Source organism: Eurypyga helias, unplaced genomic scaffold (genome assembly GCF_000690775.1).
Source record: "Eurypyga helias isolate BGI_N326 unplaced genomic scaffold, ASM69077v1 scaffold11998, whole genome shotgun sequence".
NCBI lineage: Eukaryota > Metazoa > Chordata > Aves > Eurypygiformes > Eurypygidae > Eurypyga > Eurypyga helias.
In genome coordinates, this window is record NW_010265002.1 from 10966 (window position 1) to 31878 (window position 20913).

Sequence of the window (20913 nt, forward strand, 5' to 3'; positions counted from 1 at the left end):
CATACATTTTAAGATTTCACAGTTTTTCTTCAAGTACAGGTTCAGAACACTATTGCAGCTTACCATACCCTACCCAGGTAATCGGTGAAAACACGAATGGCCCAGAGCTGCTCTCCCTGGCAAAGCGGGCAGCGTCCGAAGCACATTGTGTTCAAAACTTTTAACAGAGAGATACCTGACAAAGAGCTTAAAAAAGGGAGAAAAATGCTGCGTTATCAGGAAAAAACCCCAGATTTGTGGCAAGTGAAGACCAGCATGGGACTTCTCAAATTATTTGATCATTTAAATTTATAGTAAGTTCTTTTGGTAAATTTATGACAACTACAAAAACATATCAGAAGATTTAGAAATAAATAAGGTGTTGCGGAGTGTTTTCTTACAATACTGCCACAGTACTTTGTTTCTACACACTCTTAAAAAAAAGACAAGAACTTAGAAGTGCATGTTTTTCTAAGTTTTATATGTAAATATTTGACAAAATGGGACTTAACACTTCTGTGCACCTCAACATACAAAAAGATTCTCATTTTCACTTCTGTCAGGGTTACGGAAGGTGAACTGAATCATGCAAAACTGACAGCAACTGCTTTTGAGAAGAAAACCGGAGCTCCCTAGCAAAGGCTGCGATGCAGAATTTTACATCATGTTCTTAGAAAGATTCAAATATAAAACAATTCATCCGCAGTAGTTTCAGGCAGGTAAAAATGTCCGTTGCTTTGCAGGTTTATATTTAATCTAGCCCCTTACATACCACTAGAAGTACACATTAGCTGTAGAAATCCTATTAATTTTTATAAAGAAACATTAAAAAAAAATATTTTTAAAGTCACAGCTGCACCTGAGCTCAAAGAAGAGAAAAAAGTTGCAATTCTATCTATTTACTAGCTGTTGAGATAACAACGTTTTGTAACAGATCAGATTAGGAAATCTGATTGCTGGCTTTAGCAGAAGTAGTAGAAAAACCAACCACGGCGTGTTTCTGCTGACCCTCCTCTCAGCTACCACCTACGCAGCTGCACTGTAGCTGCTGTTGTGCACCGCACGCACAACACCAGACATGATATGTAGTAGAAGTCCAGCCAAGCTCAAAAAACCAGTCTCCTTTACTATCAGTGCTAAGGAAAGTGACCTTGACCTAAAAACCAAAAGCGTAACTTCATCAGACTCACTTCTGAATACTGCTAACTTCATCTTGGAGCAAGACCTTAAAATACAGTTTTCATTGATCCTGTCAGGCACAGATCACTTCAAAAAAAAGAGAAGTGTGCTAGTGTATATTTTACACTACAATTAAGAGTTTGCAATGCCCTAAAGATCATACGAAAATACTCATTTGGAATTTCTTATGCATTTGGATATAGGAAACACCCATACACAGAAAACTACTCTTTGGGGTTTACATCATTTAACAGTATCAGCATTATTCAAGTTTATTTGGCTACAGTAATGCCAGAAAATAGCAGGATTGACTTGTGCTAACCTACAAAAAACTCTGAAAAGTTATCTGCAGCAGAGTACGAGATTTTAGGCAAATCGTAAAGAATCTATGTCCCTCAAGGGTAAACCTGAAGGAAATAATGACAGTTATATAAAATACAGTGTGCCTCTTAAAGAGACATCTCCTCTTACTTCTTTTGTTAAGACACAAGGCATGCCTTAGTTTTAATTTGATACCTGCAGAGGCCAAGAAAATCATCTGCACTGAGCAGAGACAGAAAAAGGGCTGATGGGTCTCACAGACACATACCCATAAGCACTGTAAAAAATATAAAATTAACCTTGCAGTGATGCCTAGTGAGGTGACTGTTACATGCTGCTGAACAAGATACCACTGACAGCTACTTAGTTCTAAATGTAATACAAAGTTAAAGGCAGGGAGCTAATAAGCCTTGTTAAAAAAAAAAGGAAAATATTATCTAATGCTAGAATTATTATCAGGCTAGAAAAATGTAAATGTCTATTTTGTATCCCTCATACAATGGGAAACTGAAAATAAGCTCAATATAAGAGTTACTAAACAAAACCGAAGTCAAATGTGTGTAATATATAAAAAAATTACTGACTACATGTTATGACATACATATCACTAGAGTTACCACAATGCAGTTCCATGTTACACCCTAAAGCAAACTCAAAGTCACATGTGGAGCAAATGGCATCCTTTCTGGTGTACCACCACCATAATTCAACTCCAGAGTCTTGTCTTTAAGTCAGGGTATAACGTCATCTAAAAACAAGACAGAAGAATACAACTTCAGATCAGCCGTTGTCTTACAGTTAGGAACCCAAGATCACTGCAAACATTTTAAAAGCCACAATGAAACAATGACTTCATCCTGAGTTTGAGAATCCCCTGCTTACAAAATCTCTAAGACTTATTCTGATTCCTGCCAGTATATATTGTATTGACCTTCTGGAAAATTTGAATTTATATATATTCATACACACACACACACACACACACGCGTATACATACATATACACACACGATGACACTGGTTTTTCTCCAAGCCATTTTCCTTCACCAACAACAGTTAAATCTTAAAAATTAAAAGACTGAAACCTACGCAAACCCATCTTGTGAACATTTTTCCACAGCTTCTTAATACCCACCCCAATAATAAGTAGTTAAAAGAAATCCCCTTCAAGTGGCTATTTGAACATCTTACCAGAGACTTTATACATGGTGTCCGTGAACTGCACTGCTATCTCCTTCTCCACTTTGCATCTGCATCTGCATCTGCGCCTGCATTCTGGCAATCATCTCCTGCATGCGACGAAGCTGGAAAAGGAGCACAGAAGAATCCTTCAGCTTAATCTCACCTCAGAGTATGACTCTTTGCTGCCACCACACTATTAATTATAGTAAAGAGGGAAGACATATCTGCATTATCTTTAGCTGCTGGGTACCAAGCTCAGGCTATGGCGGCGTCTTCTACTGCTTTTTTACATCCGTGAAGAGGTTGGAAAGTTACTGAAATAAGCAGGCTTTATTATTGTAATTTGGGATGAGATTTTAAGCATCCCTAAACGGAAGTCTTGGCTCCCTCTGAAACTAAATGCATAAAAAGGATGGTGCTGAATTGCTGAAGAAACACAGTTAATAAAGCTTATCACCACAAGTGGCTTGTTTATCTCCCTCCAAAGTACACCTGCGTCTGCCACTAAAAAAAGTTGGGATTACTTCCCAACTCCCTTGCTAGTGATGGTTAGCTGGAAGAAATTAAACCAAGCAAACCATCCTAGAAGGCATAAGCATTATTAAAAGTGGCTGAGGCTTTCAGAGCACTGCAACAGTTAAACAGAGGGTAATCATGTAACTCAGCTACCAAGATTAATTCAGCCTTGCTGCGTGTACCAAACTTACTCCTTCATTGTACCCAACTCGCAGTCAACCTCACTACTGAAATATTTTCAGGTCTCTTTGCGCACCTACACTGTAAACACAGATGAGAAATCCTCTCAAATTATACAAGTCTGTCAATTCTGAACTTAATAAACCAAACAACCCTACCTTTGCGTTTAGCGAGCACATCCATGGAGAAAGGAAAACTCCCCAGCCTCTCAGCATTTTTGCGCTTATCTACATTTTTGCTATGCACAAAATTCCATGCTAACGAGTTCCACCTATGATTATGTAAGCCCCTTACTATATCCTTCCCCTCTGTCATCTACATCCCAACAAGAACATAACTGAATCTCCCCTTGTACCAGACCTGCTTCAGATCTCCACTTCAGCCTTTCTGCCCACTTTCTGCTATTCACTGCACTTTTTCTAGCCTTGGCTATATGCTTTTCAGGTTGGGGGATAATGAAAACTGTGTTAGAGCTATGCAGTATGGATTTATCACAGCGGCAGAATGACAATTTCATTCTTTGTTCCTGACAATTCCTTTGTTTGACAACTCCTTACTCTGTTGTTTCTGCCGATGCTGCAGAGCTGAACTGACTTTTTCCCCGTCTGCCATTTCTAACCTCAGAACCTTTACTCGTGTGGGGATGGCTCTCCCTCCCCACACAACATGCATTACATCCATCACTGATCAGTATGATGGAATCAGGCATTTTACCAGATCCCACTTGTTCCCATAAATCAGTATCCTGAAACTCCTCTACACCCATTCAAATGCTATTTTCTTGCTGCACCTGGAATAACTTTGTATTAGCAAAGTCTGCATTTTCCTTGCCAAATTCTTTCTTTTACAAATTTCCTGCACACTGCAAGGGAAGTTGGACTAGTTGACCTTTAAAGGTCTCTTTCAACCCAAGCTATTCTATGAGTCTATGAAATTACAAAGATCATTTAAATCATTTGACCTAAAGTAGTGATACAAGAATAAAAATTCCCCCATCACAAGAATACAGAGTTCTGTCATCTTACTTCAGCTTCTTTTTCAAGCAGAATCTGGTCTTTATTTACTTCTTCATCTTCTATTTTCCTAAAATAAGATGAATATTGGTCAGTAATGAGCATACATTCCAGATATTGAACTTCCACAGAATGCTTTGTTGACAAAATCAAGGTTCTTAAAACACGTATGTCAGAGTTTCATAAAACAAACAAAATTAATGGAAACCTATTCCCCACACAGCTGTAATTTGTGGTTTTAAATTATTTTTAAGGCATCAATTTATCCCTTACTCATCCATAAAGCTATGCGCAGAAGTATAAACTTCAAAACCTGTTCTAGCTATGACTTTAAGACATGACAGATCTTTGCACATAGGTATCAACACAAACTGTTTCTGAACAGCATTCAAGTACAGCAATTTCCCCGAGCACTTTACCTTTACTGACTGCAATTTGAGTACACGCAGCTATAGCAAATTCAGAAATACTGCAAAGACATACTCAACGCTTCTCTTTCACTGGTGCAATAAATCAGTACAACTACAAAAAACCTAAGTTCAAGGTAATGCTGAACAAGATGTTAACAAAAATATGGAAGCATCATGTAACATAACCAGTGCTCTAAGAAATTCTCTACCTGGAAACCTGCCTACCTCCAGGCAGAACCTGCCTTTGATGCAGTTCTACCCCATCTCTAACTTCATGAACCATTTGCTACCAAACATCTAAAAGGCTCATAACCAAAGCCATAGAAGTAATACAATCACTGTACAGATCTGCAATCGTTCTTATTGGAGAAACCATTTATCCTTTGCTCCACTAAAAACTTCGAAATTGGATTATTTTTCTAGTATAGTCACCTCTTTTTTCCCCAATAAGTCCAAAAGAATTCTTTTGTGTAACACATTAAAGTAAAAATAAACATCAATTACTCCTGTCAAAATTAGGCAAATGCTCTCGATCAGTATCTCAGCAAGCTCTCCTTTGATTGGGACATTCCAGTTTTACATTGAGAAACCAAAAGGAAGAATATTTCCATGTCCTATATTTCCAAGATTACCTAACCACTTTGCTAAGAGTGGTCCTATCCCACGTTGCAACGGGGAAGATCTGCTAACAGGTCTAAGCACACAAGTGCCATCAAAAGTGCAAAGCCAACACAGCACTGCTTGCTAAAAGGTTAACAGAAAGAAATGGATGTCAAACACTCCTCCCTGCCCAAAAGCCTTTAAGACCACAGTCAATAAGCACCAATTGCCAAGCACTGCCAGTGGGGTAGGTGCAACTCTGAAATAAATTCACATGCAAACTACCCTCACTTAGAGTGGCCTTAACTACATTCTAGCACCACTTCAGAAATATGAAAACAGAGATGGGCCACAAGATATGAAAACATGTTTTAGTTTCACAAAGAAAGGTACCCCAACTTAACAGCACGTTACTGTCACAGGTCCTTGGCAAAGGCAGCTTTAAATCCTCTAAAATTTGGTCAACGCTATGTTAACTCTGGACATCCTTAGCTTACTTTACTGCTAAGACCTTTGTACATACCTGTTGGATAACAGGCAGCAGAACTTGGCAAAAATACTATTTTTTTAGCTTGAACTTACCATAGAACGATTTGGGTTGGAAGGTACCTTAAAGACCATCTAGTTCCCCCCCCCCTGCCACAGGCAGGGACACCTTCCACTAGACCAGGTTGCTCAAAGCCTTATCCAGCCTGGCCTTGGACAATTCCAGGGATGGGGCATCCACAGCTTCTCTGGGCAACCTGTTCCAGTGCCTCACCACCCTCTCCGGGAAGAATTTCTTCCTGATATCTAATCTAAACCTCCCTGCTTTCAATTTAAACCCGTTCCCCCTTGTCCTGTCACTACAGGCCCTTGTAAAAAGTCCCCCCCCAGCTTCCTTGTCGGTCCCTTCAGGTACTGGAAGGGGCTCTAAGGGCTCCAGGCTGAACAAGCCCCATTCTCTCAGCCTGTCCCCATAGGAGAGGTGCTCCAGCCTCTGGAGAACTCGCTCCAACCAGTCAATATCCTTCTTATGTTGGGGGCCCCAGAACTGGAAGCAGTACTCCAGGGGGGGGTCTCACGAGAGCACAGCAGAGGGGGAGAATCCCCTCCCTCGCCCTGCTGGCCACAATTCTCCTGATACAGCCCAGGATACGGTTGGCTTTCTGGGCTGCCAGCACATACTGCCGGCTCATGTTCAGCTTTTCACCCACCAGTACCCCCAGGTCCTTCTCCTCAGGGCTGCTCTCGATCCACTCTCCACCCAGCCTGTCCTTGTGTTTGGGATTGCCCCAACCCAGGTGCAGGACCTTGCCCTTGGCCTTGTTGAACTCCATGAAGTTGGCACAGGCCCACCTCTCCAGCCTGTCCAGGTCCCTCTGGATGGCATCCCTTTCCTCCAGCATGTCGACCACACCACACCACACAGCTTGGTGTCATCAGCAAACTTGCTGAGGGTGCACTCAATGCCATCATCCATGTCACTGACAAAGGTGTTAAACAGCATCAGACCCAACAGTGACCCCAGCTTCAGAAGACAGGATTTAAAAGTCAGGGGAGAAGAGCATGTCATCTTGTCTGGAGGGAAAACTGGACTTGCAGGCCAATGCTACAGGCAGAGACAAACTCCTTTTCCTGAAAAATCACTAGGCGTGTGACAGAACCTATGTCAACATCAACCCCACAGAAATGTGCAATTATGAAACCCTCTAGTGGTTGTAAATGAGAGAAGCAATTGAAAAATCTAAACCAGGAAACACGCAGTCTTCAACGAGATCTCACAAACTCAACTGTACAAACCCTGCTCTTTGAGTTAAAAATGGGGTGTGCTGCCTGTCTCTCTTATCAGAAGAGCTATGCCCTACCCACCACAGCTCAAAATAGGGTTGACAGACATTATCCTGAGAGTGCTATGCAAAGAAAATTATTTGTTTATATATACCATGTTTAATAAATCACTGCAGAAGGATTTGAGTTTCTTTTAAAAGACATGGTGCAAATATTCCAGTAGTTAATTCTGAAAAAAACCCACCTTTTTTAAACATATCGGCAGTGACCTAACATGCAGATTTTTTAAGACAACATTTATCACAGACATCTGCCCTACTTCCTTGCTGCAAACATTCCAGTCCAACTGTGTTCAAGCCTTAAAACAACACAGAGACCTAACTACACCCGTTTAATGTCACAACTGTCTCTTCAGATTTACGTAATAATACTTCTTACACTCGGTGTAAGCTGATCGACTGAACTTGGTGCTGACTGGATCTACCAAATCCTAGCAATGAAATGGTAGGAGAGACAGAGTCAGATTCAGAAGAGGAAGAAACAGCATGTAAACATAAGATGACAACCTGCCGCCTCGTTTGAGCCTCTCGGAGCGGAAGTTCTCATAGTGAAGATCCTGAGTCACCTCCTGAAGATCTTGCATATGGGTGCTAGAGGAAGAAAAATAATTAAAAGATACAACAGATCTGTGTCACATCAGCTTGCTTAACCGACCCTCACATTCAGCACTGTGTTGGGTCAGTGTGTTCAGCATCTACACCCTCTTAATATGCTAATTTAGAAGCCAACAAGTTGAATTGGGGAAATGACAGAGAGAGAGACCACCTCAGACCCTGAGGCAGCCCTGACATGAGCTGACCTCTCGGGTGAGGTGTTTGATGAAGCAGTGCTGGGCAGGGGAAGCAAAGTAGCAAAGCTTGGAAAAAAATAAAATCAACCAGTGGACTTGTGAAGTCTGCACCTTCTGAAGTCAGATGTATTTAAATAAGCACCAGGTGTGAAACAACCAGGTTCATGTTCTTGGAGATCTGAATCGCAATACAACACTGTGTTCAGCAAAAGAATTAGATAAAACATTATTTTCACAGAATCAAGGAGTAATTCATATTGGAAAGAACCTATGGAGCCTCTGAGGTCCAATCCCCACCTCGGCCTAGGCCAGCTAGGTCAAGGTTGCTCATGGCCTTCTACAGACAAATTCTGAATGTCTCCAAGGATTCCACAGATGCTCCAAACCCCCATTACAGTCTTTTGAGTATCTTTCTGGTGATTAACTGGAATATTCTAACTTACATTAACATGGTCCTCAGCTTCAGGAAGTCATTATGTTCTGGATTCTCCACTTCAACTACACCCCATGGGTAGAGTCGGCCTCTAACTTTTTTACCTTTGGCTTCAATGAGTTGATTGGATCCCACTACACAAAATGGAATGCTGGCCTGAAAGCCAAAAATGCAGAAATTACTAATAACGAAGCAGAACAAGCAACTTTTGTTCTGCTCAGCACTGCATATTGTGGTTAATAAGTTTGTACTGCTTTTAATTTGAAGATGTTAACAGAAAGTCATTGCTACCACCATCTTCGAGATAGGGAAGCCTGGGCAAAGAGACACAGGGACTCCCTCAAGGTCTCAGCGCAGGTCACAGCACGCATCTCGTTCTAAAGCCACCTCAGCAGTCCAGAAAGACAGTGTATTATCCACATATGTAACCTATGAAGCCAGTCATACCTTCAGGAGCCTGGTCTGCTCTTTAAAATCCTCATCCTCATCTGATTCAGCATCAGGCAGGTGATAAATCTTGATGCCATGCTCTTCAATTTCATCCAGAATCTGGAGATATGTAAGAAATTGAGATAATGCACATGTAAATTCAGTACTTTTAAATCTTAAGGTAAAATTACTTAATCAGTTATACACAATCCCTTGAGGAATTTGGGCCTATATTACTGATCCAAATTACTTGGGAATTTATTTAGTTTTAAATGACGTATTTCTTCACGATATTCAACAACTACTTGCCACAGACTTCCAGACAAACAGTAGCATTCAAAATAAGCACTGTCCTTTGTGGCTTACACTTAAGAAATTCAGCTTTTTTTAAAACTCTGCTTTTTATTTTTTAAATTATAAAGCATTGACAGAGAAGTCATAATTGCTTTGAACAGCCTAAAACTGTTTGCTCTTGCCTCTGAATTGCTAACTGAGGGTCAGGAATGGGAGTGCTTAAAACCTAACTGAGCTACAGACATGACAAATACTTTTCTGTCTTCATGACTGCTAAGGATGGCATCTGCAGCTGGAATCCATTTGCCATTAACCCAAATTTCCCTCTTAAAAATGTTATTTCTGCAGAATTCTAGCAGTATGCATGCATCAAAGTAAAGTATACTTCTCTTTTTATGGTAAGTTGGGTAAGATAACTGTAAGGATTTTCAGAATAACTGAAAAAATCATAGATGATGTTTTAAATAGACTGGACCAGGTGTGCCTTCTGGCAAGTTAATTCTAACCCTTCTTTCTAAATTTCACAGTTGTTATTAACTCATGGTTTGTTGTAGTTCTTTCTCCCCTCAGCAAACACAGCATCAAGTCCTCCAAGACTGAATGTGTTAAGTGGTCTGGCCTATGGAAGAACGAACTGGAATGTATTAGAAGAGCGCGACAGAAGTGAAGGAAAACAACCCCAAAATTGGAAAGATCTCTGAAAATCCTATTTTTCAATCATCAGAATTCTGACCGGGTAAAAAAAAAAATAATCGCACATTATAGATGTAGATACTGTATCTGCTTTGGGACTGATTAAACAGGTAAAGGAGCAGTTACCATTAGCAACTGAGTTTCAGTATTTTTCTGAAGTTTTACAATTACATTTTGAGCGAATTTTGAATGTACCCAAACTGCCATTTCACAGGCAACACTTTAAGGACAATTTCTCATTTAAATATATAATAAAAGAATTTACAAGATATCAAACTACATATTAAATAATGTTATGGTGTGTGTGAGACTGTGTTTTTCTTGGCTAGGACAGACTAAGGTTGAATGAGAACACCCCTTTCCTCAGCAACCATACTGCTATAACCCAAGTGCAACATTTTCCTGCAAGCTACAGAAATACTTACCCTTTTCTTTAGTCTTTCTCGCTCTTTCAGAGAAAGCGTATCAGCTTTTGCAATCACCGGTACAATATTTACTTTGTTGTGTATGGCCTTCATAAACTCAACATCCAGAGGCTTAAGGCTAAAATTAAAATATGGAGATAGCTATAACTTAAATTACCAATTTATTTTCACAACAACGTAGATCTCTCTCCTTACACACAGTTAATTCCAGCAGTTCTAGTACTTCTTAAGTAATGGCAATCTGATCCTGAAAATTTAAGTCAACAGGCACAAACCAACCCCCCAAAGCAAAACAATTTAGAAAATAAAATGATAGAGAAACACCTACCCATGACCAAATGGTGAAATGAAATAGAAGCAGCAATGAACCCGGTTATCTATGATATGTCTTCTGTTCAAACCACTCTCATCATGCAGGTATCGCTCAAACTGCTCATCAATGTAAGAGATTATGGTCTTGAAACTGTAAACCAGATAGAGATTCAAGAAATCATGCTGGTTCCCAAATGGTCAATAATTTTAGTGATGTTTCAAAGGTAATATTAAAACACCAAGATATCCTGCTGATGAACCAACCTGCTGATGGACAAAAAATAATTTTCTGATACTGTAAGACTGCACAAGAAGAGGACATATCTTAAAATTTTAACTGAATTCCAGAGTAACAAACTACAATGCTTATTTTTTTTAAATATTAAGATAAAATACACACACATATACACACAACTTCTACAGGAAATTTCTCTTGAGTTAGTACTTACCTTTTGACTAGTATTAATTACACATGCTCAAGATAAATTAATTTGGAATAAGAAGCTTAGATTAAAATCTGTACCTTTCAGCAACTTGGGTTACTCAAAACCCCCGTGCAACCTAACCATGAACACTTCCAGGGATGGGGCATCCAAAACTTCTCTTGGAAGCCTGCTCCAGTGTCTCACCACCATCACTGTAATAAACTTCTTATGTCCAACCTAAATCTATCCTCTTTCAGTATAAGACTGTTGTCCCTTGCCCTGTTACTAGAAGCCCTCGTAGTAAGTCTTGCAAGGCATTAGTAAGGTCTCCCCAGAGCCTTCTCTTCTCCAGGCTGAACAACTCCCAACTCACTCAGCCTTTCCTCACAGAAGAGGTGCTCCAGCCCCTGGATCATTTTCATGGCCTCCCCTGGACCCGCTCTAACAGGTCTACGTCTGTCTTGTGCTGGGGGTCACAGGGCTGGATGCAGATCTCACCGGAGCAGTGCAGAATCACCTCCCTTGACCTGCTGGCCATGCTCCTTTTGATGCAGCCCAGGATACAAATTGTTTCCAGGGATGCAAGCACACACTGCCAGCTCATATCCAATTTTTCGTCCACTGGTACCCCCAAATTCTTCTCTGCAGGGCTGCTCTCAACCCATTCGTCTCCAAGTCTGTATTGATACTGAGGATTTCCACAACCCATTTGCAGGACCTTGCACTTGGCCTTGTTGAACTTCGTGGGATTTGCCTGGGCTCACTCTTCAAGCCTATCGAGGCCCCTCTGGATGGCAGCACTGCCCCCTAGTGAATCAACTGCACCGCTCAGCTTGGCGTCATCTGCAAACTTGCTGAGGGTGGACTCAATTCCATTCTTCGTGTCATTGATGAAGATATTAAATAGTCTTGGTCCCAGTACAGACCCTTGAGGGATGGACGCCACTTGTTACTGGTTTCCATGTAAATTTTTGGATGAAGCTACCCAGCCAATTCCTTATCCATCTAACAGTCTGTCCATCAAACCCGTACATCTCCAATTTAGAGGAAAGAATATTAATGGAAGACCACAGGAAAGGCCTTACAGAAGTCCAGGTAGATCACATCAGCAGCTCTTCCTTTAGCCACACTACCACAGAAAGCCACCAGATTAGTCAAGTATGATTTGCCCTTGGTGAAGCCATACTGGCTGTGTCTAATCACCTCCCTGTCTTCCATGTGTTTCAACATATCTTCCAGGAGCATCTGTTCCATGACCTTGCCTGACACAGAGGTTGGTAGCTCCCAGAGTCTTCCTCCTTATCCTTTTTAAAAATGGGCATGATGTTTCCCTTTTTCCAGTCACTGGGGACTTTGCCTGACTGCCATGACTTCTGAAATACTGTGGAGAGTGGCTTGGCAACTACATCTGCCACAGATAACCTGACGAGAGGGGATGCATGTTGTTGGGTCCCATGGACTCATCCAGTTCCTTATCAAGTTCAAGTTCCTCAGGTGGTCTTGAACCTCATCTTCACTTACGATGGAAGGGACTTCATTTCCCTTATCACTGCCTTGAGGTTCAGGGGCTTGAGAGATGTGGGAATAAGGATTACCACTGAAAACTGATTGCCATTGATCTCCAGATTATTTCTCAATACTTGTTATAATGTAAATCTCTAAAAAAAACCCAAAAACCAAACCCAAAGATGATGAAAATGAAGAATCTGAGAATGCTCAAATGAATGTGGACAAGACGTAAATGTCTATTTTTACTTGCATTTACATTAATTAATTTTTCAGAGTACTGAATTTCTGATGTCCCAATGGTTATGTTGCTTTCTGACGATAAAAAAAGACAAAGTCACTGTTCATTTAAAACTCTTCCAAACTTTGCCAAGTTAAATAAGAAAAATAATAAATCAAAGTATGTGTCACAAAATTTATTTCAAGTTGTGTGGAAGTTATTGATGCCTCTTTACAGGTACCCGAGTGAACTCAAAACTCTAATTTAAGCTTCCTCAAAATTAGAAAACGTGCCCATCTCTCCAAAAATCACACCTCAAATTCAGCAATTTGCATAACACACCAAAATAAGGGAAGATAATGGCGTGACACTTTGAATCACCTTTGGAGTGGAAGTGTTTAAAAGAGCTAGGGTTGCCGCTCAGGCCACCTTACTTGGAACTGCATATCATTATTAATACAGCCCCCCTTCAGTTACTTATTCCATCCCCCCAGAACAAATACACAATGGGCATCAGTCTTTCTAAGTAGATCAACATATACCCTGTACATACCAGTCTCGACAATTGATAGCATCCCCATATCCCGGTGTATCCACAACTGTCAGGCGTAGTTTCACGCCCCTCTCTTCAATTTCAACTGTTGAGGCTTCAATCTGCACAGTGCGTTCAATCTTCTCTAAAAGACAATAAACTCGATCTTTCAGAACAAAGTTTATCAGACTCCGTCACGTTGAGCTATACAGAATGCAGAATCTAAGGCAAAAGGCACTGAGAAAAAAATGTAGGTAATCGGCAATTTGGAGAACAATACTAAATTAAATGTAATGGATTTTTTCCTTAGGTCGCCAGCTAACATGATAAATCATTGAAGCCAGTCATTCAACAAGCAGCAAAGAGGGGAAAAATACAGTATCATCCTCTATTTTCTTACAACATTCCCTTTCGCTGGATTATTGTATGCCATGGTTGGCAGCATAAAAAAGGGACGAGGGACTGAAGAAGAGCAGGTGAAGTTCAGGTTCCCTAAGTATCAACTCAAAGCAAAGGAATCAAGTTGCAAGTCCAAGCAGGCATACACAATGCATGTTTAGAATTGCAATAGATTAAAAATTAAAGAAAGCTTCTAATGGTTTTAGTTGATCGTTTGCCTTGCTGTAAGACAACGGCAGTTTTTTTAAGGAAAAGAAGGGATCAGCTTTCTAGGTGCCAACACAAGGACTGAACAACAAAGACCGCACATATATCCTGGGTGCAGAGGGAACCGATTCTGTCAAACACTTCCAGTATCAGGAAACACATTCAAATTCTCTACAGCTAGAAATCACTACTGGCTGTTACTAAAATCCAAGTATTCAACTCCAAAAGTCATTGAGAACAGAGAAACTAGAACAAAGGGGTGTTTACCAGCAGCTCCTGGAATTATCCTTTCTGGGTAGAGATCTGTCAAGAAGAGGCTGTTTATTAAAGTAGATTTTCCCAATCCAGATTCACCTGCGATTCAATATAAAGATAAATTCAATGTATTTACATAATTAATTTCAACTGTATCCTGACAGTATCCTCTGACTATACATTTTTTTCATGAGAAATGTAAATGTTCTAATTGTGATTTTAAATTTTACAGCTTATAATTCTGTATTAGAAAAGTTCTTACAAAAAAGGTGGAATAACAATTTTTACATCTCAGCTTTATAATTCTCTCAGAGCTTCTACTGATGATTTGTAATTAAATCTGCTCGTCAAGTGGAGTTCTGATCAATTTAGCCTTAAAATTTCCCATTCATGTCTCCTGGTTTTTAAGGCATGCTTTTCTGCTACCACTCCAGAATGTGAAAGATCATAACACAGCTAGATGCTGCCTAGGCTAGATCATCAATTTAAATAATGAAAAGGGCATTGCTGAACTTCTGCACAGCCATCGAGGAGTGTGATTGATTTCTGGTTTTTGGGCTAGTATGGCACACAGAACCCAAGGGAAGAGGGATATGACATGGCCACTGAGCATAGACACAGAGCCATTTTTTCACTCGTGAAATTGGGGAATACCAAATTGTACCATAAATGTGTTTCTGTTCTAAAGTTACTGACTGAGCCAAAAGGAAATCACAAAAGCCAACTAATTAGTTAAAAATCAAGATCTTCATCAGAACAAATGTTCATGGCGTAAAAAAGACCAGCAACTCCAAGTGCTCAGCACACAAATTCACTGTGAAAAAAAGAAAAAATCCTTTTTTTCTAGAATTTTGATTTTATTTCAGGTGTTGATAGAATAATTAAAAAGAAATAAGACGTTGAAATGATGGGCCGCATGATCCCTCTGAGTAACGCAGACTATTCTGCAACAGTAGTCCAACAAAAGTATCTGATCCGAAGAAAAAAGAGATGGAACTGTTTTTTAAATAAAGATTAGACTAGGAGCTGCCAGGGCTTCATGTTTATAGAATGCACCTATCAAGAGCAGATTTTACCAGCGCAGCCTCCACCAGTGAGAGGGACATGCAGCCAGAGTAACGCAGCAGTCACACGGCATCATTTCAGCGAAACCAGCAAAGTGTGATTTTTTAACCAGTGGCACATTCCATACTTTCAGTCTGGGTAAATACAACATAAAACAAATCAGTTTTCCCAGCGGCTGTCGAGGATTCATGAAAAAAGTGATTGTTCGAACTCCTGGCCACAGTAGTTAGAGCTTAGTGACCCTCAAGCGAAATAACTATCTAGATGAAGTCACAGCTTAGTGATGAGAGCGAGCCTGAAACTGCTAATAAATACAAGTGGTTAGGATTTCTTCGGAAGCAACACAGCCAAGCAGCCAAATTATTATAAACCCCAGCTCTTACTTTCAAAAACCACAATAAACAATAGCAGAAGACACAATGTGGAGAAAAAAAATCATTGATTAGGACGCTGTCAGAGCAGATAGCTCTTAAAGAAACTTTCTCCTGCTCATAAATTACAAAGCATTGTAACTTAGTGAGGAAGAACAGTTCAAGAGACGTTGTGATATAGCCCACAAGAGAACATACTTAAACCCCATGTGTATTTCAAGAGAACAAATTCACATTCCAAACTGTTGAAATCATCAGCAATTTAAAGCACAGTTTATTTTCTCTTGCATCTACTGCCTCCTTCTGCTAGTCCATCTTAAAAGAGCACTCCAAATTTTCAGTGAAATTACTTTTCTCCAAGTTCTCTTCCTGTAGTTTTCATTTATCCCTTAGAATACTGGCAATGCGCCAACTGTAAAGTTAAATTTCATTCTGAGACATGGATGGGGTCAGTTGCCTCCCTGTTACTCTGACACCATTCCCCTCTATTTTCTATTTTACAGGAGACTGGAAACACCTGTTTGGGCTATATAATTTTTCACAGCTTTCTGCCAGAAGTGTTTCACACAGCACCATTTGCAATTAATCTCAGAGGTCTGGAAATCAAGTTTAGCCGCAGCAGAGAAAGCTCATCTCTTGTTTCTCAGACTGTCCAGATTTTCAGGATCACTGAAGAGTAAACTCTGAAGAGTTACAGTAGATACCATCATTTGAACCATCTGCTTATAATTTGGCTTCACCCTTAGACTTCAGAAGGTATCCATTATGATATTATCCTAAGCAAATCCAGTGAAAGATACAGTAAACAACTATGATAAAACTCTAGGAATACAAACACAAGGGCCAACTCTGTCCAACCCTGGACTACAAAAGACAGAAAGAAAATAAAAGCAGTGCTAGTGCTGTCATCTGGTAACACTAATAAAAGGTTTGAGCATAGACTCTTTCTGTAACTACTGGAATCCAAAACAATTAAGAACTTAAACACCTCCTATCATGTACCGCCTCGCCTCTGCTGCTCATTTCCACTGTGATCTCTCTTGGACAAACCTAACACACAAATGGGATTTACTTCTTGTGACGCCAGGTAATAAAGAACCTAATTCTCTTAGGGTAGTGGTTGCAAAAGCCTATTTTAAAAGCGAGAATTACAGAGTTCAAACACCAAAACCCAGAAGTTACAGCTCCGCTCCCCAGCAGTGTGACCCGGAGAGATGCAGAATACGCTGAAGCCTGATCTGGGAGCTCACTTAATTTGCAAAAATAACGCCAACTTCTGAGAGGATCAAGGTATTTCTGCAGACACACTAGCTTTTTCTTTCCATTCCAGATACCAACACAGATTCTCAATGAAATACTGAATAAACTGCCAATAGAAAATCAAGATCAATTTAAAAACTAACAGCTCACATCAAAACCAACTACTCCAATTCTCATTCTTCTCTTCAAGAGTAGTTAGAGCCATGAAAAGACCAAAGTTTATATTCTTTTGAGCTACAGAAACACAAAGAACATTTTAAATAGAATAGTCTCCATAGCACTATTCTCTTCATCAAAACATGCAAGCAAACACAGATTGTATTCAAATGCAAAAAAACAAGTTGTAAACCGTATTTTAAATGGAATGCCTGAATCCCATAAGACAGAAGAGAAGAAGAGAAGTAAGGATCACTGGAGTGCACAACAAAATTTCTTCACCCACAAACTTATGAATGTATTCAAACACGGTTTGTAGTGTGGAAAACAATTGCTGCATGAATTAATAAACTATAAAAGAAAGTTAAATGCTACAGAAGAGAAGAGCTTTCTGATGCAAGCCCTACAATAGTGGAACTAATACTCACTTTAATTCTAAATTCCCTGTGAGCAAATACTAATTCTGAGAGATGATAAAACGTTTCCTTACCGACCACCATGAGAGTAAACTCAAACCCCTTTTTCACAGACTTCCGGTGAACCTGATTGGGAAGGTTTGCAAACCCAACATAGCCAGGGGTTTCTGGATTGGTAAACTGAGCAGGCTGTTGCTAAAAATGAAATAAAATAAGATGATAATAAGCAATCGCTCAAGACATACTTGTTTGTGTAACTACTTTCCTCAAGTATTTCAACAGGTTCACAATGAAGTACAGAACAATTGCCTTCACCTAGAGTTTAAAAAAAAATCTAAAGTTTCATTTATTCAGTTATCCAGCCAAGATCACTTTAAGTAATAAAGAAACAAAACCCCAAACACTTATTTATTGAAGTGCATTCACTAATCACACACTTTTTAAACAGTGTCTTCACCCACATTTAAAATAAAAAAAGCTTGTGTCCAATGTTTACGGACTTAAAAAAAAGCCGACCAATCCTAATCTGGTTTTGGCACATCCAAATGAAACCACTGAAGGATCAGCAAACTGCTGGCCATCAGCTGGAAGTCCTCTGTAGAGATCTCTTTTTAAAGGGGGTGTGTGTGTGTGTGAAGATTTACACAACAGTGTTTCAACTGTCCAGTACTACAAACAGTGCAGAGAAATTTTTAGAGCTATTAGTTTCTGCTCTTCAAACGCATAACTCAAGTACCCTTTATCATTCACTTCACTCCAGTAAGCTAACATGGATATTCTGCCTATTGTACCATACACAGGGGACCAAGAATTAGACAAAGCCCAGCATGTCAACAGAATTTTAAGTTATATTGTTTATGAAGGATTTTTCTGGAAGAGCAGTTGACTATATTAGTAAATGAAGACATTAAATCTAAGAACAATCTTTTCATAAATGATTCCTGCTCAAAACACAGTAGCAGAATGGGAGTTTCAATGAAAACGCACCAGGGAGCTTGTATGCGACTCCATGACCAAAATTCAAGACTATTAGTTAACTGCACAGTTTATACTTGTAGGAAACTAATATATGATTTACATCACTTAATCTTTCAATATTATGCCTTCTAAATGTGAATTCTCTCTTATTTATGACCCATAAATTTAGCTTACACATCACCATCAAACACAAGTTACGCCTTCTGCCCTCTGTAGATAAATATTGAAAAACACAATATCTGTTTCACATAGTTACACTGGAAGACAGAAACGTTATTCTTACCTTGGACATTTTTATGGGAAGTCAGGAACAAATCTGGCAAAATAGTAACGTTTTTCAGATTAGTAAAAATCGTACAAGAAAAAAACTCCAAACCCAAAACCACAACAAAACACTAAACGATATGACATTCGCTGTTGCACACTAAATTAAAAAAGAAGCATTCTTGATTGGATGTGCAGATTTTGAAACAGTGTCAATCACGGAGTACAAGTATTTGTCTCTTTGGTATTAACGAGGAGCAGAATTTTCAGCAACCATTGCTCCTATTAACATGATCGGACAGCAAATTCAAGTACCACAGATGTGGGCTGCTAACAGCACCAGATGTGTGACAAACCATTTTGAAGCCTGAAAAATAAAAGCTCACATCCTCTCCGGAAACTAACCAAACCAAACACGCTGCTTAAAGGCATCTTACTATTTACAGGAAACATTTTTTTCAAAGCTCAAAAAAGCAACTTGTGTATTATTTTTCTCTTTTTAAGCCTCCTTCCCCATAACATTTCCTTTCACGTTCAAGTGTTCTGTAAGGAGCCAACAGCTTCAAAATGAGACATTTTCTCATCCTCTTTTGTCCGGATGCTTGCAAACTCTGTCATTTTAACTTCTGCTGGCAAGATAAGATTTTCGCAGGCAGCCACATCACTTTGAGATAGAAAGCAGACAGGAAAAAAAACCCACCACCAACAAAAAAACAACACCCAAAAAACCCCAACCACTTCTCCTCTAACACCTCCACGCAAAAAAGTCTCTTGACAAAGACCTGCCAACAGAAGAGAACTTCTATCACGCTAACTTGCACGAGTTCAAGAGATGATCTAATTTACTACGGCAATATAAAAATGTCAGCATATGCTGCATCTTCAAGTGATGAGTGCTCCAAGTCCCCTTTCCAGTCCCTCCCCTGGCTTGCCCTCTAACCAAAGAGGTATCTGTTCCCACTCACAACGCCCACATACCATAGCCACCATATCTCCCTAGCTCACTCCCACTTCCATTCTACAGATTTGACATTATCACTGCCTGATTCTTCCCGTCTCCCAAGCAGATTTCTGTCAGTGAGCTCAGTTTCATGTGAAACGACACCAAATCTGCTTCAAAGCACAGCCTGTGCCTTCCATCAAAAAGCCATCTTGGAGTCAAACTGCCAAGCGCCAGACGGCCAGGAGCCCAACGTTTTACAGAAGGGGAAGTTGTTTTCAGATTGGTGATTATTTCCACAGCGGTGGCATTTGTTCCTGAAAGCTAGTCTGTATATATATAAGTGCAACCTTCTTTAGGTTTATTAAGGTGCAACTTCTTAGCCCACCATGATTACTTCACTGTTAACAGTTACCAGGCTGTTTTCCCTTCCCCCTCCCCTTCACCTCCAATAAGGAAGAGGTCAGTTTTGCGGAAGACTTTTTCATGGGAGGGACAGACTAAAGGTGCTAAACGTTGAAGCGATTTGGTGTCATTTCACATGAAGCTGAAGTTGCTGACAAAAATCCAGCACCCAGATTACACACACAGAACAAAAACTGGGTAACATGCTTCTCAAGTGAAATTTCATGCTAAAAATAAAATCCAGTATCTGCAATGTCTGTATTTTGGTCAATATGCTGGTCTATGACCTATGACGTATTCAACTACTGCAGGGGTTATCTGTGAGACTTTTATCATCATGTGAGATAGCTCCAAGAGTGTTTCCTGCCGAGTGATGTCACTGATCCCTGCCTAACCATTCTCCATCACAGCTTCTCCACGCCAAACAAAACTAGATCCTGCTAGAACACAGAAGAACATTCTTTTAATTCACGAGGCTGGTCTGTCACCCATTTCTCAGAGGCAGGCTAAGAGTGGAGAAGGGTTTCTCACAGCTACCAAGAAACGCAGGAGAGCTGCTGATGCCGATGGCTGCAGTTAAATACGCTTTAATATAGGGACCAAGCACAGAAACCTTTCCGTAAGGATCTTTCCCACAGCAGTCCCTTCAGGGCAGCAGCTGAGCGCTCCCACGCAGGCAGGCGCATAGTTTCGGAGCGGTCCAGATTTTCCTCTGGAGCTGGTCGATCATGTTCCTTACCCTCCGGTTTAACGACCCGGCTGGAGTTTTTGTATGGGAAGCGTGGCGTGCAAACGGCGCTGGAGCGACTGCCCCCCGCTCCCCCGCAGAAAGAGGGAACAGCATCTCCCAGGCCCTCCCGACGGTGGGTACTTTGAGCGGCCCAAGAAGGGCGGGCGGGGCGCTACCTTACCTCTCCGGCACCCCCGAG

The 20913-nt window shown here is 40.3% G+C and overlaps 1 protein-coding gene across 2 annotated transcripts; it reads right to left on the reverse strand.

Annotated features, from left to right (window-relative positions):
* Positions 1–2677: 2677 nt before the first annotated feature.
* SEPT2 (septin 2) lies at positions 2678–18694 on the reverse strand. Of its 2 annotated transcripts, none has more exons than XM_010156577.1 (11): positions 18659–18694; positions 17472–17592; positions 14142–14228; positions 13290–13413; positions 10602–10736; positions 10274–10391; positions 8880–8981; positions 8443–8588; positions 7716–7799; positions 4382–4439; positions 2678–2782 (listed from the first exon to the last, which is right to left on the reverse strand). In XM_010156577.1, exons 1-11 carry the CDS (start codon positions 18665–18667, stop codon positions 2678–2680), a joined length of 1089 nt encoding a protein of 362 aa, XP_010154879.1. In that variant the 5' UTR covers positions 18668–18694. The 2 variants fall into 2 exon arrangements, with proteins under 2 accessions (XP_010154879.1, XP_010154878.1); XM_010156576.1 differs by having other exon boundaries at positions 13290–13434; positions 18659–18667.
* Positions 18695–20913: the final 2219 nt, after the last annotated feature.